General features: G+C 32.6%; 1 protein-coding gene across 4 annotated transcripts; it reads left to right on the forward strand.

Annotated features, from left to right (window-relative positions):
• The first annotated feature begins 12,317 nt into the window (after positions 1-12,317).
• Positions 12,318-15,651, forward strand: LOC105784301 (PTI1-like tyrosine-protein kinase 3). 4 transcript variants are annotated; one of them, XR_008192530.1, is made up of 4 exons: positions 12,899-13,384; positions 14,660-14,810; positions 15,186-15,258; positions 15,501-15,651. XR_008192530.1 is itself a non-coding variant. In XM_052626054.1 (3 exons), exons 1-2 carry the CDS (start codon positions 12,374-12,376, stop codon positions 13,273-13,275), a joined length of 414 nt encoding a protein of 137 aa, XP_052482014.1. In that variant the 5' UTR covers positions 12,318-12,373; the 3' UTR covers positions 13,276-13,384; positions 14,660-14,937. The 4 variants fall into 4 exon arrangements, 2 of the variants coding, with proteins under 2 accessions (XP_052482014.1, XP_052482013.1); XR_008192531.1 differs by having other exon boundaries at positions 14,671-14,810; XM_052626054.1 differs by lacking the exons at positions 15,186-15,258; positions 15,501-15,651 and adding an exon at positions 12,318-12,542 and having other exon boundaries at positions 13,031-13,384; positions 14,660-14,937.
• Positions 15,652-18,597: the final 2,946 nt, after the last annotated feature.

Raw genomic sequence — 18,597 nt, forward strand, 5'->3', positions numbered from 1 at the left:
AAATACCAATATCAACGGTCAAACATCAAATGAATTATCAATCGAAATTTTAAAGATACACTAAAAATTACAAAAGGAGAAATTTTAATTTATAGGTCATATGTACCAAAGTTTTAAAATAAATTATATACATGAGATGGATTTATGAAAATATTATTGTATAAATCTTTAAAGTTAGAAATATATAAAAAATGGATTTTAAGAATATATTAGAAAATAAAATCATAAAATGTGTCCAAATTGATCATCAAAAATATACATTATGAAATTAGATAATAGTACGTGATAAAAAGAATTAAAATAATAGTACATAATAAAATAAAATAATGTACATAAAAAGATAAATAAATATATAAACTAATACAATAATAATACCTATAATAATAAATTAATATTAAACTAATTAATTTAATAACAACAATAACAAAACAATGAACTAGTTTGTAAATAAAACAAAAATTTAAGGACAAATCTGAAATAAATAAAAGGATATGGACCACATTGACCGTGCGAATAATAGGGAGGGCCCAAAAGGGAAATTAATCCCTACCCTCCAAAATGCTGCGTTCCATCATGGATCGAAATGAAACCAGTAGAAAATTACATAGCAAAAATTAAAATAACAAAAGGACTGGATTGAACCACGTCACAAAAGCAGAGGGGCTTGGCGTGCAAATATCCCTCCCCATGCCAAAACGCGCGGATCTAGCCACATTTGGGTTGGGTCGTTGGGTCGCGCCTCTAAACGGTGTCGTATTTGGGGCTAGTGAAATAGAACCAAATGACGCCGTTTAGAGAAAAAAAAACTCAAACATCAGGCTAATCCCCTTTCCCTTACGCGAGGAGAAAAAAAAACCTAGGAACCCACCCTAAACGCTGCCCTGTTCTTGCGCCCTCGATCTCCACCGAGGCTCCGATTACGACGGAGAAGGTCGGAGATCTGACAGTCTCAACGACAAGGTATGTACTCTTCTTTTTCTTTCTTTTTTATTGTTTCGTAAAAAAGAAAAGGAACAGAAATAAAAAGCAATGAAAAAACGAAAAAAGAAAAATAGCCGAAATCGGTTTTCACCTTCAGAATTGTTAAGTGATTTTCTTTTTCCCAGTGCGCGTAAAAAGAATACATAGGGCTTTTTCTGATCTTATAGCCCCTGCCTTCAAAAATGAAAATAAAAAAATAAAGGAAAAATACAATCTCCTTTTTTCCTCTGTTGCGTTGTTTTTGTTCTATTTGCAGGTACTGCGTACAGTGATGGGCATGGCGTGTACGGGCGCCAGCTTGGAGGCACGTGGAGGCGTTACACTCGTGGAGAGCAGCTCAGCACGCGCGGAGGTCTTGGCTACTGCGACGCTGGGAACTGGGTACTGCTAGGAGTTCGGTGGATTTTGGGCCTGGGGTGAACTAGGTTTGGGCTTGGGATTAGGCTTTTTAGTTGTAATTTTCGGCTTATAATCAGGTTTGTATAACTGGACATTTGGACTGTTATTTAATTTTTATTTATTTTTGTGTTTTATTTTTGGTTTTTCTTTTGGTGTTTACTGGGCTGGGCAAATTGGGTATTACATAATGTTTATGGAGTTACATTAGAGTCATATTAAATTTTGGTGAAGAAATTTTAATGTTTAGTTAGTTCATTGAATAAAAAAAACTAAATTGTGAAAGACACAAAGCTTGATAATCATTGAATTGTATTGACTTGATAGCTTAATTATCAAATGAAAGAGGATTTGAGAAGCAATTAGTCCATAATGTATATAGATGGACGGTTGGGTCTTTTAATTGTTAAATTTTAAGTTTATAACAAGGGTAATTTTGTAATTAAATAGAATTAAACAAAGATTAATAAAAATAAACAAAATTCTATCATCTTCTCAAATGGTTCTCCACGGAAAATTGAAGGTAAAATCTCCATGGTTGGAGCTTTAGGTTCGGCTACATCAATTTGCATGTAGCTTGTTTTAAACTCGTTTCTTATAATTTTTATGTTTTTGAGATCATTGCAACTAGGTGCAGCTAACTCGTGGCTTTGTTTTTGAAACTATCAAAAATTTTAGATGTTTCCATTGTTGAATCCTTGTTATTTTGGATGTGAAATGATGAAATGAAATTTTTAGTTGTTGATTAAAATTAGTTTATTAAGTTATTTTTGTTAGTTTTTAGTTAAAGGATTAAATCGAATATTAGAATTGATAGAGAATTTTTGAGAATTTAGAATAAATGTGGGCTGCATGTGGATAGGTAAAGATGCTATTACCAGATGGTTTGAATAGGCAATTCAAAGGGGGGTAGTTGAATGGGATTCAAGGAACTCAATAAATAGTCTTAAGTTTAGTTTGGATGGATGTTGCGTTTACCTCCAATGAGGTTAAAAATAAAGGTGTTGGTGAGATTAGTTAGTGTGGAAATATGTTTTTCATTTCAACTGATGTCGCAACGAGGGAAGACTCTTCATCCCGACAAGTATCCGATGTCATGGCAAGAAGAAGACTTTCGTCCCAACGACTAAACATCACGCCACGATGTGGCGACGTATTTATTACGTTTCTCAATTTTCTTTTCTCAGTTAAACTTTTGATTTAATTTCTCACTTAAACTCTGATTAATCTAGGGATATTTTACTCAAAAAAACTACGAATTTAACCTATAAATAGGCTTTAGTTACTCTAGGTTTACAACTTATAGAAAATATAGAGATTGAGAGAATTCTGTGTTTTGAGTTAGAAAGGTTTTTTCTTTCGAGGTTTTGGGTTTTCTTTTGATTCTCTCCATCTTTGAATTTATTTTATATATTAGTAAAATCTCCTTTTCCTCGTGGTTTTTTATCCTCTTTTGAGGAGTTTTTCCATATAAAATTTGTGTATATGATCTTTTCAATTTCTTTGTTTATTTTATTGTTTATTGCTTACACGAATTTATCCCCGATAGTCACTATAACGATGAAATTTGATACTGTAACAATGAGATTAGAAACAACGCTGGGGGTGTGTTTGGATTTAAATGTAATTGTAGCGATGCAGTAAGAATAAAAAATGACTATTAAGGACATTAGATAAGAAATCTATTCATTGTTGGACTTGAATAAGAATAATGTTATAGTGGGAAAGTAGCTTTCCACTGTAGGTGTTTTTTCCCACGAATAGCTTTTGCTCCAGTACAAAGTGAAACCAACAATAGATAAAAAATTTTAACCGCTCCTCACTATTAAGGGTGGATTTGGCTGGGTGGTGTGTTTACCTACAGTAAGTGTAAAAATAGTGAGAGTGGTGAGATTAGATACTATAACATGAGATAAAAAGTAAACTAAGTAGATCTCACCGTCCATCCAAACCCACCTTAAATATCCATACATGAAAACAATATAATAAAAAAGAATCTTCCCTCATTATTTCATCTCACCATGACTTATTTTGCATCTAAACGGAGCCCTAACATTGATGAATGAACAATTCAACCAAAAAATGAAATAGTGGACCCCATTGAATAATGGCTGCATTGAACCAAACATAGAATAGCATATAAATTCAAGTAACGACAAAACATAAGTTGTTAGCTTTTTGGTTTGGTTTTAGATGGTAATCTTGTTTTGTGACACCGAATTGAGTTCATACGCAAATTCCACCTCAAACATAGATACAGTTGTATACACGTCAAGTTTGGTATAATTAAAAAATTTGAACTATTCATTTTAAGTAATAAAAAGTTCAATAATTAAATATCTATTAGTATAAACAATATTTTAGATAGATATAATAGAAATATCGAATCAATTAAAAAATTTACATGCATGACAAGTATAAATATATTAATAAATTCAATTATTAGATTTTTAAAATATTAATCGTATAAAAATTATAAATTGATAGAGAACCACTCAAATTGTACACTGTGTATATATATATATATATATATATATATATATATATATATATATATATATATCTTTTCATTACTTTTACTCTCACTTCATCCTCCACCTCAACTTTCTCTCCCATTCATTTTCTCTTGTTCTTCAATCTTAATCATTTTCTAGAAAGCATCACAAACTCAATTGTTCATCTTTTTCAACCTTTGGACTCTTTATACGGTATGATGGTTCAATATAGTTCAGTAAGGGAAATTTTAGAATTTTGGGCCCACACGCCCAGATTGGCCTTGTTCGTGTGTCCCACACGACCACACTCACACCGTCACACGGCCTTGTCTCGCACACGGCCAGCCACACGACCGGGCACACACCCGTGTGGCGACGACAACGCCCTTTTTTGACTTTCTCCGAACCTCAATTTTTCGTGTTTAGGGTACACACCTAGTACGATTTTGATGCGAAAATACTCTCGAGACCACTAGAACCTAAAAATCGACATTACAACCTCCAAAAATCAGTCTTCTCAATTAAACTGAAATAAGAAACTCGAAAATAGTGAAGTTCAAGTGTTCCACACTTACCCAATTCCTCAAGCAATTTCGACTACGATTTCGCACGAGGCGAGTTTCGTTCCTCACGATTAACTGCTGGCAAAAATCCCAGAAACAACATCAACGAAAAGAACAACAAGTTAAAAAACACTTGAAAATTATCCCAAACTATACCCCCTACACTTACCAAGCCGCACGCCAACACCAAAGAACCAGAATATCAAAATTGAATAAAAAAATTGCAATAGAAAACGGAGAGCGAGGAAATAGGACTTTGTCAATTGACAGGAAATATGTAGAGAAAGGAAAACTAACGTCGAAATTAAAAAAAATTGTTAAAATTAAAATAAATTCATATCCTACTAAATCTCAACCTCCATTATCCTACTAACTAACCCACTAACTCTCAACCATCTCAGAATTCTAACTCCACCCAAACTCCCTTAGACAACCGGAGCAAAAATCTATCATCCATGCTTACACAAGGATTCGAACACAAAACATCCAACAAGCTTACTCCTTACTACTCAAACCAACAAGCTCATTCTAATACAAGTTTACCAACAATATCAAATAAGCCTACCCAGCAGGGATAAGGCTAAAAATAACAAAATTGCCAAAAGTGAGACTTGAACGCAAAACCTTACACACACACACCCAGAACACTTAACCACTATACTCATTTATGTCAAATTTCACCAAAAGCATACTTAAATTATTCAGGGCGTTACAGTTAGCCCACTTGTTTCTTCTATTCCTTTTATTATTATATCAGTCTGATTTTTTTCAAAAAAATAGAATAAAAATAAATGTAATTTAAAATAATATTTCTTTATTTTATTTATTAATCAACAACATTTATTATTAACAATTAATTCTAAAATGAAACCCATTTTAAATAAAATCGAAAAATGAAATTCTAATTAACCTAGAACTCAAGGTTTCCGTATATACTTTAGTTTCTTCTTTTATATCATATATATTTATTTAAATTGAATAACAAATATATATTAATATAAAATGATATATTTTATTATTTTAATATTGTAAATTATTAAAAATGAAATAGAGGTAAAACAAATTCTATTTTACCAAAGATAAGACCATTCTTTTCTTCTTAAGTAAAATGAGGTAAAATAATAAATTTTGATGTTTTAAAAATAAATGTAAATTAAAATAGTATTTAATTTGTCGTATTTATTTATTAATTAGTATAATTTATTATTAAAATTAATTCTAAGATGGGACTTGCTTCAAATATAATAAAATAAAAAAATTTGGAACTCAAACAACTAACTTAGAACTCAATGTTCCAAAATATACTTTTATTTCTTCTTTTAGATTATATACATGTTCAAATTTAATTATAAAATACATAGATAATAATATAAAATTATATGTTTTATTATTTTAATATTGTAAATTATTAAAAATGAAATAGAGTTACAACATATTTAAACCAAAGGTTAGACCATTATTTTCTTTTTAACTAAAATAAGGTAAAATATTATATTTTCTTGTTTAAAAAATTTATATGTAAATTAAAATAATATTTGTTTTATTGTATTTATTAATTAATATATTTATTATTACAACTTAATTTTAAAATGAGACCCACTTTAAGTATAGCAAAGGACCTAAACTTCAATGTTTACATATATACTTGTATTCCTTTTTATATATACACCGGTATAAAACTAAAGTAGTTTTACACTATTTCATAATTACCTATCAATGTCCTATCAATGTTCTACTCAAGTCTAGCTATCAGAATATCAAATCACATGAATAAGGGTTTGGTTAGCCCTTTCCGTCCCTACGGTAGGCCCACAGTCGATCGGAACGACTCGTGCGACCTTAGGGAAAATTTCAAAATCTTGGGCCCACATGCCCGTATGGCTTGGTCGTGTAGGCCCACACGCCCGTGTGGCCTAGATTGGCCTTGCCCGTGTAGCCCATTGGCCTGGCCCAAAACCCACACGCCTGTGTGGCAAACTCTTGTGGGCCGACATGCCTAATCTGGCCTAGCCCGTGCCATCACACGACCGTATCTCGCGCACGACCACACCTACGACATTCACACGGCAGTGTCTTGCACACGGCCAGCCACACGCCCGTGTGGTGTCGACTGTGCCTTTTTCGACCTTTGCCGAACCTCAATTTTTCGTATTTAGGGTACACACCTGGTTCATTTTTAATGTCACAGGAATCTTGAGACCACCAGAACCTAGAAACGACATTACCACAACCAATTAACAACCAAATACGAATTCAACATCATAAAATTGAAATGCGCAAACACACTTACCGTCGAATAGAAGAACCCATATTGCAGTTTATGCTATTGGAGCGAAATCTGCAGGTTTACCAACTACTCCTGCGCAAAACATTACAGAGAATCAATCTCCCTTTCTTCACACCATTAAGAAATTCAAGAACAAACCCAACAGCTTACCAAAACCGAAACCTACAGGCAAGTGAAATCCCTACTTACCCAACTATACGTAAAACACCGAAATTCTGGAATGTAACAAGAAGAACAAAAGGGTGCGAATAGAAAATTGAAAGGGGAAAAACAAAATAAAAAAAAAATAGTGCAGAGAAAGGAAGGGAAAAACGTCAAAAAAAATTGAAAATTTACATCATCAATAATTTATTTAACTAAAACTCTCTTATTTTTCAGATGTTTGCATGCTTGTGTTATCATTATTTTCTTCCTCACCGGATAACATTAAATTCAGTTTCATGATTGTCATTTTGTTTTGTTTTTGCTTATTTAGTGAGGAATTTGAAAATCATAAACATAAAATTTTGTTACTTTACTTCTATTTCTGTTTGGTTTAATTTTGTTTTGAATTACTTTGCGGTTAGAGGTGGAGGTCTCCTACTTCCAAAATTTTTAATTTCTTCTCTTTACAAATAATAAAACTATAAATTAATCAATAGTATAATTATATTTTGTCCTATAAATTAATATAAAATAAAATTACATTTTGATTCTCTCAAAAATTTTATAATTTAGTTCCAACCCTTTTAAAACGAAGCTTCTGGCTTTGCCCTTGGTTGGCCCTCAATCTTTAAAATTTAGTCAAATTGCTTTGTATTGGATGGGAAAATTGATTGAATTGATAAAACTTTTACAGCATTAATGTGACGACTTCATTAAAAATATAAAATATTTAAAAATCAACAAATTTAAAATTGTTCATAAATTGCTTTTAAAAAAGAAAAAAACTATCCATATCAACAATGAAGTACACATAGACTTTCATGCGGGCGGTCAAGTCAGTATGATTAAAACTTTAATAGTTCAATAAGTTTTTTATCCAACAAAAGATATGTTGATTAAATTTTAAAAGTCGATGGTCAAGGTGATCCAAAATATAAAGAGCCAAGATTTAGATTAATTAAGTTATATAAGCAGTATAAATTTTTTTTAAAAATTTATCGATTGGGTTTTAACTTGGTTGGAATCAACATTCAAAGTTTGCATTGATGTTGTTGTCAATGTAGGAGGACGTGGGTTTAAACATGCTAAAGCTAGTTTTACTTCAAAATGTCTTTCGATTTTTTTTCTTGACAACAAATCGAAAAAACTGAAAACCATTTGTGCATATTTTGGTTGGGAGTAAATTGGGTTAGTTTGATTTTGTGTTTGAAAGTTAAAAAATTATATTTAATTTGAATTACTTATTTAAAATTTTTATTATAAACATTAGTTGACAAATGGAACAGATGGGAAGAAGCTGGCCTGAGATGACGCCTTCGCATTCTGATATAGAGAACGGTGATGTTAAGCATGGAGTTTCCTCTATACATTATTTTCAAAAACAAAAAAAAAGATATAGTAACTTACAATAATTTAGTGCATTGCGTAAATTAAAGAAGCAAAAGCCTTTGTTAATAAAGGAAACAAGACCAGCTACGGGTTGAAAAATAAATAAGTAAAAAGGAGGGGGAGAGCTATGAATTAGAGTAGTGAGTTGTGAGAGCGTGCAATTTCTTAAGATTAAAAGTTTTTAAATTGAAATTGTTGTTCAAATGATATTAATGTCTAAACTTTCAAACAATTTCAGTAAGTTCAACTAACTCTTTTATATTAGTATAGATAGACACCAAGGTTAACCTTGGCAAAGTTGGGGTGGAGACCATGTCACGTGTGAGCATGAAATATTTGATATATAAAATATCTAATACTAAATATATAGATATATAAGAAAGAAAAAGAAATTGATTGATTACAACTTTTAAGAAATAGTATCTCATGCTTTTGTGCAGAAAATGACTCCAGAGAATAGCGACTTGGCTAATCCACCTTCTCAAGAAGAGGTATTTGAAAAAGCATTCTACTGCTTTTGTATTGACTAAATTAAAACCAGTTCCTTAATAAATTTGTTTAATGTTATTGGGAAAGTACCATAATTTTCAAAGTGCCTCATCGACTACGTGAAGTAAATGAAAAAGCCTACGAACCAAATGTGATTTCAATTGGCCCCTATCATTACCGTAAGCCACACTTGGCCAGGATGGAAGATTTCAAAAAGAGGTGGTTTAAGATGTTTGTTGAGAAACCCCACCTTGGTATCGACCAATTTCGAGAGGCAATCAGACCCTTGGAAGAAAAAATTCGCAATTGCTATGAACAACCTCTTCCTCTTGACTATAAATATGAAAAATTTGATAAAGAAAAATTTGTAGATATGATGGTGCATGATGGATGCTTTGCTGTTCAGCTAATCCTGGAGGGTCATCTGTATGATTTTAGTGAACTGGGACGACATATTTCTGCTGAGATATTCCAGGATTTATTACTTCTAGAAAACCAGCTTCCTTTCTTTTGTGCTTTTGAAGTTGTATTGCATGATAAACCCAAATCCTGAACCTACAGGACATTTCAATGTCTTGGCTACATCTGCTCTTAAATTTTTCGGCAAAGATTCCTGCTCCTTACCCATAAATACTACTAGTACACTACACCAAAACAGGCTTTTAGCGACATTTCTAGTGGCGTTTGGACAAAAAATGCCGCTAAAAATTGAGTATTAGCAGTGCTTTACATAAAACGCCGCTAAAGATTGAGCATTAGCGGCGCATCCAGGAAAGCGCCGTTAAAAATGAGCATTAGCGGCACTTCTTGGAAAAACGCCGCAAAAAACCTAAGCCCAACGACATCGTTTTTTACCTTTCGGGGCATTAGCGGCGTTTTTGAAAAAGCGCCGCTAATGCTCAGGCTTTTAGCGGCGTTTTTGAAAAAGCGCCGCAAAAACATTGAGAAATATTTGTTAAAAATGAAAAAAATAAAATAATATTATTTAAAATAATGTTAAATTTTTTTGGGTACATGACTGATTGATTTTTAATTTATATATTAAATAATTTCATATATAATTGTAAAAGATACGATAGTATTAATTTTAAAATATTTAATTAATTATTATTATAGTTTAAGGTTTAATATATATGGTTTAGGGTATATGGTTAATTTAGGATTTAAGGCCAGTTTAGGAGTTACAATTTTAAGGTTTATAGATTATGGAATTAGGGATTGTGGAATAGGGATTCTGGTTTAAGGGTTGTGATTTAAGGGTTAGGGGTTAGGAATTTGGGTTAGGGTTTATATTAATTAGTATTTTTTAATTTATATATTAAATAAGGTTTAGGGGTTAGTAGTTAGGGGTTAGGGGTTAGAGGTTAAGAGTTAGTGATTTAAGGTTTAGAGATTCAGGGTTGGGTTAAGGTTTAAGGTTTAAATTAATTAGTATTTTTTAATTTATATATTAATTAAGTTCTTATATAATTGTAAAAGAGGGGTTAGGGGTTAGGGGATAGTAGTTAGGGGTTAAGGGTTAGAGGTTAGAGGTTAAGAGTTAGTGATTTAAGGTTTAGAGATTCGGGGTCGGGTTAGGGTTTAAGGTTTAAATTAATTAGTATTTTTTAATTTATATATTAATTAAGTTCTTATATAATTGTAAAAGAGGGGTTAGGGGATAGGAGATAGGGGTTTAGGGTTTATGTTTTATGATCTAGGGTTTAAGAGATAGGGGTTAGGGGTGTAGGGCTTAGATTAATTAGTGTTTTTTAAATTATATATTAAATAATTTCTTATATAATTGTAAAAGAGATAATATTAATTTTAATTTATTAAAAGTATGATTATAGTTTAAATTATTTAAGAGATAATAGATCAATTTTATATATATTAAATGGTTTAGGATTTAATGTTTACTTCAGAATATATTAAATGATGAAAATTTATACAATTAATTAATGTTTTTATATTTAAAAATATTTAATCTAAATTTAGATTAAATGGTTTAAACCATTTGATGTATTTAAATATCATACCATGGTAATTTATCCTGACTTTACCCTACTTTTTAAACCATGGTATGAGATAGGCTAGTCTCCCACTAAAAATAAGCATTAGTGGCGCTTTTCAGAAAACGCCGCTAAAAATGAGCATTAGTGGTGTTTTTAGAAAAGCGCCGCAAAAAACCTAGGCCCAACGACGTCGTTTTATTGAGTTTTTGAGGCTTTAGCGGCGTTTTTGAAAAAGCGCCACTAATGCTCTATTTTTAGTGGCGTTTTTTAGAAAGCGCCACTAATGCTAATATTTATTCTAAATTGATATATAATTTTTTGTGGCGTTTTTTTTAAAAACGCTACAAAATTCATTTTGCTTAAAAAAAAATTGGCGCTGCTTTTTTCCCCAAATTTCCCCCTAAAACCCAAAAACTAAAAAATCCCAAATTCGCGCTGATTTGTTCACAAAATCCCAAACGAAAAAATTTGGAGGAGCAGAACGACGCGTTGCGATTCCTCCCTCTGCGATTCGATTGTTACTTTCTCCCACTCTATTTCACAGTGGAGGCACTGTTCTCAACTCGTTAAATCTAATGGAAAGCGATTGTTTCTCATCGACACTTTAGCTTTGGTAAATTACAATGATTCCTTCTTTTGTTTTAGAAACTGTATTTTTGTTTGATTTTTGGAATCTTGAAAATATCTGAAGACATGGTGCATTATACTTATAGGTTAGGAGATTAGAGGCGAAGGTCGCCTTCAAGCAAGCCGAGGCAATAATGCACCATGACTGAAATTTTGAATGATGACTTAGAAAATGTGTCTCTTTCAGTTGTTTCCAATACTACTTGCTCAATTCCTTCCTTCCATTTCAATGAAAAGAATTCAACCATGGTTTACCATCCTATTTATTTAGAAAAAAAAAGAGAGAGGAAATCGGTATATTTAATTGTTTAATTTGGGTTACAAACTTTATCTGCTTTTTATATGTTTATCTCACAAATTTTCTTTTATCTGCTTTTTACATGTTTATCTCACAAAGTTTGGTTTATCAATTGTTTTACCTTCACTTTTTTAATGTGTTTCATGTGTTTATCGGCTAATTTTGCTTCTATTTATTATTATTTCCACTGAGAACAAAACTTGAGGGATTCATTTATTATTATTATTGTTATTATTATTTGATTCATTGCACTGTGATCTTTGGATGGAAAACAAGTTTAATCAGGGTGGCTCGGTGGTAAGGTTTAATGGTTGCTCATGAGATTGAATTATTTATGATTAATTCATATATTTTTTTACCAGACATCGTAGCGGGTTGTATGGTAAATATGGAATTGTTGGTTTTCTTTTGGTACATATCTATCGTTATTTAATAAAAATGATGAAATTCAATTCTTATTTTGTTCTTCCCAAACTTTTATCATTTTCTTTTGTAATTGTTATAGTATTTAATTTCAGGATTAGTTTGTTTTAATCATGTTTTCTTGTTTAGGGTCATTTGAATGGTTGGATGAATGTTAAATCTCTCTTAGATGTGTCATTTTAGGGCTTCTTTTTTTTTTTTTTCTTTTTTAGCATATGGATTTGTTTTTATAATGATGGTTGTACTTATGTGTATAGTGTGTTTAAGAATGAAAGTGGTGTGGAATTATGCAGGCACATATACCTCCTCCCCCTGGCTACTTTGTGCAACTAGAAAATCCCGACGATCTGTTTTTGAAGAAAAGAACGAGGATGCGTCGGTGGCTTTGCTGTTCGTGTCAGGTCGAGGAGAATTACCAATCGCGTGAAAACGAGCATTTGAAGTGTAATTCAGATGGTATATGTTACTTTGACCTGAACTTTTTCTTTGTATTTCTGAACTTGTTAGACACATTTGTGGACATAGGTATGGAGATATTACCCTTCAAATACATATCCCTATAAGATAAATGAAAATGACATCCGGGTTTGAGTAACATAGGACTTCACTCTCTTTTTTTTTTAAACGAAAAAGAAAAAAAGTAAACATAAAGTTTACTTTAGTGAATGCAACTCAGGCATATTATATATTTGTTAGCATTGGTCATCTCCTAATTCTTTTACTTTGCATAGGAAGTCTTAATATTAATTTCTATATATGGCTTTTACTTGATAATATATGAAGATTATTTTTAAGATGTTTGACGTGTATTGTCTTATATTCCAATCTGGCATTTTGAAATATGAATTTCTCTGTCAAAGGTTCTTCATAAAGATATTTTCTTATTACGGTTTAATTTGTTTTTTCTTGTTAGCATGGTTGTGTTATCTTTGCTATGCTTTCAGGACATCAAAAGAACTCAAAGGTGGTTTCTCCTATCAAACCTGAAGAGCGAAAATCATCGTCACTTATTGAAATGCCTGCATTATCATTAGAAGAACTGAAAGAAAAGACATACAATTTCGGATCAAATGCTTTAATTGGGGAGGGTTCCTACGGAAGAGTTTATTATGCAAACTTGAATGATGGAAAAACTGTGGCTGTTAAAAAGCTTGATGTTTCCACTGAGCCCAATACTCTTTTGTCTTAGATTTGTTTATATTCTGATATGTAATTTGGGGTCTTTTACAGGATGCTGAAGAGTGTTGGACACAACTTTTATACACCCTTTCTCAGTCTCTTCGATCAGCTGGTTCTAGGTAGGTTTCTAGTTCTTTGTCATTTAGATATACTGAGTTATACTTACTGGCAAAATTTGAGCAAGTCCATGGTGCCTTTAACAACGGAAACAACTGAAACAGTTTGAAGCTGTTGCTTTTGGTTTATCAAACTTTTTCTTCAAAATTAGGGATCTCTTATTTGGAGCAGTGTTACCTTGCATAGTTCTTTTGCCACTGCAATGCTTCTCTAGCATATATCTTTTTAATTTAGTAGCAAACATCTCTTTAGAAAAAAAATTCTAATCTCTCGCTGTCTTTTTTTTTTCTTTCTATAGTGAAAATATAGATACTGTAAAGGACCTTATTGGTATTGACCTTGCAAGCAGGTAGATATCTACAGATTTGATAGTCATTTTTTTTCTTTTTAATATGATGACATTACCTAGTTAGACAATTTATATATGCTGATGCCATTTTCTATAACTGTTGAAAAATTGTTGCTGCTATTCAAATTTTCAAATACCACTAGTGCCGTTCATGTAAGAAATACATGTAAAAGTATATCATCTTTATACCGAGGGAAAAGATAAAGAATTTCAAATTTCAACTAGTCTAAACAAGCAAAACCAGAACATCCTTCTACTTATGCCTACATCGATATAGTTTATGCAGTTTTTAAGTTCAAATCTGTATTCCTTTTTGTGCTAGCCACTGTTCCATGCAGTTTTCGTTACAAATTAATGATTCATCCTTCTGTAGCTTCATTGGCTTCCAAATGAAGAATACTATTTCTAATCGTTAACGCATTTATTGTTAACATGAGTTAATAATATTTCTGTATTTTGGGTGTTTGGTTGATGAGAAAATATAAGAAAATTTGGTAAAAGATTTTTGATGAGAAAAAAATTATAAATTTATAATTGTTAACTAGTAGAAAAAAAAATATAATTGTTAACTAGTAGATTGAGCCAGGTAATGGTGGTGGTGCTAATTTGCCTGCAATCAAAGAGAAGTTTGGTCGGTACATGGTGAGTAGGTGCTCCGCCTTTACGGCGCAAACATGTTTACAACATTGCTACATAGTTCACTTAAGTTTTTAATAAGAGCTTGATCTGAATTTCAGACCTTGCTTCAGGTGACGATGAGTGGGAATGAGCAAGTTCCATTACTGGCTATTTCAAGCAATTTGTTGAAACCATTAATGTCTTCTCTACTAAAAAAAGTCCTACTGCAAATATACATTTTTTTTTCTAAAATCTGTCATGTTTACATACTGTTGATTGAATTGTGCAAGAGCCCTAATACTTCTCTTAGTTCATTGGCAGGGAAGAGGAAAGCAAAGTTCTATAAATACTGGAGCAATGCAATTTAGCATTGGCAGTATCATCTATATCTTACATCCCCCAACCGTTGAAGCTCGCTGAATTGATATGCACACAAGATTGGCTGCAGATGCAATCAGATGGTATGTATGTGCATTATGTTTGATTTTTTCACACAATATCAATTTTGGTTCATTATATATCACTAAAAAGATCTTGCTGCACAGGAGAATGGGTGTGTATTCTAGTATCTGTTGCAATACACTTTAGGGAGCAGTACTTGAAGTACTTGTTCTTCATAAGCTTATTTCTTAAACAAAATAACTTACATTGTGTAGTAATTGATTGTGAGGTAGCTTTATAGGTATCTGAGTCTTTTTATACCAACTATTTATTGCAATTGGTTCCAAATATTTGGTGAATTCAATTATTAATTTGCACTGCTAGTTTCGTGGTGTCATATGCCTTTTGTGTTAGAATTTGAATTGTTCCCCCTAAACAATTTTCTCTATGTACAGGTTTGATTGTGGCATGTTTATGTTAAAATATATCGACTTCTATAGCAGAGGCTTAAGTCATTGTTTTGAGCAGGTAAGTCCATGGAACAATTTTTCATCCTTGTAGTTCATGTTTTATTTTGATTTTTCGTGATTAAACTCTAGTACTGTAGGCGTAGTTGTTGGGATGTAAAATCTGTTGTCCATCTGCCTAAATATATGACAAAAGGCAGAAGTACATATTGGAGATACTCTCACATGCACATTCATTTGTTTGAAACCCGATATCTGGTTTTTTGTCTTTAAACTGAGTTGGATTTTTCCTTGCTTATATAGGAACACATGCCCTATTTTCGTTTAAGGACCACCAAGGAAATTCTGAAATTGAAAGCTGATTGATCGGATGTGTATGCCGGCTTTCATCAACTACTTTCGAAGGCCTTACTAGGATTGAAATGGTGTGCAAAGAGATTGCTTCTTCCGATCGATTTTTCAATATAAATCTTGGACAAAGTATGGATATTTCTTGTCAGTTGCATTTATCTTTGTTAGTAAAATAGGATTCTCTTCTTAGGATCTTAGTTTCTTCACTTGTATTAGACTCAACAATGGCTTGCATTGCATTGCATTGGTGTTGATTTTACAATTTTAATTTTTATTAATTATTTACGTTTCTCACTTTTATTAATTATTATTATTGTTTAAGTTTCCTTTATTTGCCTTCTTTTATCATTTCCATAGAAAATTTAATTTAAATAATATTTTTTTATTTATCCTTAAAAGTATATTTAAAGTTCAAATTTAAAAAATAAAACATAATACAATATTTATCATAAAAATAAATATTATTTGATTAAAATAAAATTTTTAAATGTTATATTTTTTGTGGCATTTTTGCGAGAAGCGTCGCTAAAGGTTTGTTTTTTAGTGGCGTTTATGATAAAAGCGTCGCTAAAGGTCATGTTCTTTAGCGGCGTTTGTGATAGAAGCGCCGTTAAAGGTCATGTTCTTTAGCGGCATTTGTGACAAAAGCGCTGCTAAAGGTCATGTTCTTTAGCGGCCAGGATGTAAGTTACCGCTAAAGGTCATGTTCTTTAGCGGCGTTTAGACAAGGTTACCGCTAAAGGTCATGTTCTTTAGCGGCGTTTGTGACAAAAGCGCCGCTAAAGGTCATGGCCTTTAGCGGCGTTTCCTCACATAAACGTCGCTAAACTTAGCGGCGATGACAATAGCGGCGCATTTTGCGGCGCTTTAGTGGCGCTTAAAAGCGCCGCTAAAGGCCTAAAAAACGCCGCTAAAAGTCTATTTTGCTTTAGTGGTACCAGGCGTCTTCTAGACTTCGTACATTCTACTTTCCAACCTTCAGAAATCCGAGAAAAAGTAGTAAAAAAAGTACCATGCTGCGTTCCGAAAAATACTAGTATCAATTATCTTCTACGTTTGGTACGTACTACTTTCCACCCTTCAGAAACCCAAGCAGAAGTAGAAAGCTCACGGAACTAGATGCCTAGCGCAACAGAGCTGGAAGATGCAGGAATCCATTTATTAAGTGTCCCTATCCCAGAAATGCAAATCCAGGAGCAATGGATAGAGTGCATGTTTGGTATAACGTTTGACAATGGCACCAAAGAACTTAAGATTCCAACCTTACAAGTCGACGATTTCACAGAGCGTTTGTTTCGAAATTCTATGGCCTACAAACAATTCTTCCCATGGGAGGTGCCAACTTACTTTGTTGATTATGTGGTATTCATAGATGATATCATCAACACAAGCAAGGATGTGGAGCTACTCCGTAAAAGTGGAATTATTGATAATTTGCTAGGAAACGATGAAGCAGTTACCCAAATGTTTAACAAATTGTGTAACTCCATTCATTACAGCCCAAAAGGCTTCTACTACAACGAAATAGCTAATCAAGTGAACGTACGACCATTGCGGGAGACGCTGGAACATATGGAAGGCAGAGTTAAAGAAAGATTATTTTCACACTCCCTGGTCGCCCATATCATTTCTTGCTGCGCTTGTCTTGCTCCTGCTTACTATACTACAAACTATATTTTTGATTCTTTCTTATAATCAGCAGAGGCAGTTAGACTACTGAAGCCAAAGTGTATCATATGAAGTAAGTATAAGCTACTAGACCTAAGAGTTAGTGTTATATCTCATCTTCATGTATAGGTATAATTATTTTGGTTTTGTTAATCATGCATTCATTTTGTATGTATGTTTCACAGATCATCGCCACCTTTTCCTGGTGCTCTGGATTACTGATCAGGGGGTTGATTTCTTCTATATGGGAGTTTTTGAATTTCAGGCAGCACTCATTCAAAGGTGTCATCTTGTTTCTAATTTAATTTCTAGGCTAGAGAGTGTATGTAGTAGTTGCCTTTGTGGATTCCTCTGTTCATATCACCTAATTTGTATCTGTCCAATAACCATCGGATTTGTCTATCGGTAAAATGTAACACCCCTAATCTGGCCTACACGTTATAGCTGAATCTGGGTGTGTTACAAAGAAGAGTTGTAAAATTATATCTTTTAAGCTAAATCGTATCGTTTTATTAGTTTACCAATCGGAGTCTTAATATCCGAAAAAACTTGAGTTTTTAATCTTATTTGAAACCATTTTATGTTATCAAGAATTTGCAGCGGAAGTTTAAAAAACGTTTTGCTCGAAACCAAGCTCGTGTTTCCAAAAACCACTTGTTAAAACCATTTGTTTGCGTAAAGTGTTTTTGTCAACGTTGTGGAAAAGAAAGCAAAACAAAATCCAAATCCAAAAGTTAAAACCATATTTGCAGCGGAAGTTTAAAAAACGTTTTGCTCGAAACCAAGCTCGTGTTTCCAAAAACCACTTGTTAAAACCATTTGTTTGCGTAAAGTGTTTTTGTCAACGTTGTGGAAAAGAAAGCAAAACAAAATCCAAATCCAAAAGTTAAAACCATACAGTCTAGAGAGTCCCAAAATTTACACTCTCTCAAGAAAACTAGATTTTAAAATAAAACCATTATTACTAAATAAAGACAGATCTCGATCGAGTAGTCACCGCTGAGCCTTCGTTGCATCGACCCGCCTAAGTCTGTGAATTACCTAAACAGAATAGACAAATAAATGTGAGTTTTCGTAAACTCAATGTGTAACCCAACAGAAATAGTCATGCAACATACACAAAATTTCATATACAGTCAGATACAGATAAGTAGAACATATATACAGAATCTTACCACCATCCTTTACACACTTCCCCGACCATTTCATTACACCATGTGGGGTTAAAAACACCCACCCATCCCAAAACATCATATAGTGTCGTTGCGACACATAAGATAATAATGTATAGTCAAGCTGCCAGAAAATAGGTGAAAGGTCACCATACAGATCACTTCCTCCACATATGCAAATCCCACCCCAAACACAGATATAGAATTAA

This window comes from Gossypium raimondii, chromosome 13, assembly GCF_025698545.1.
Source record: "Gossypium raimondii isolate GPD5lz chromosome 13, ASM2569854v1, whole genome shotgun sequence".
Lineage (NCBI taxonomy): Eukaryota > Viridiplantae > Streptophyta > Magnoliopsida > Malvales > Malvaceae > Gossypium > Gossypium raimondii.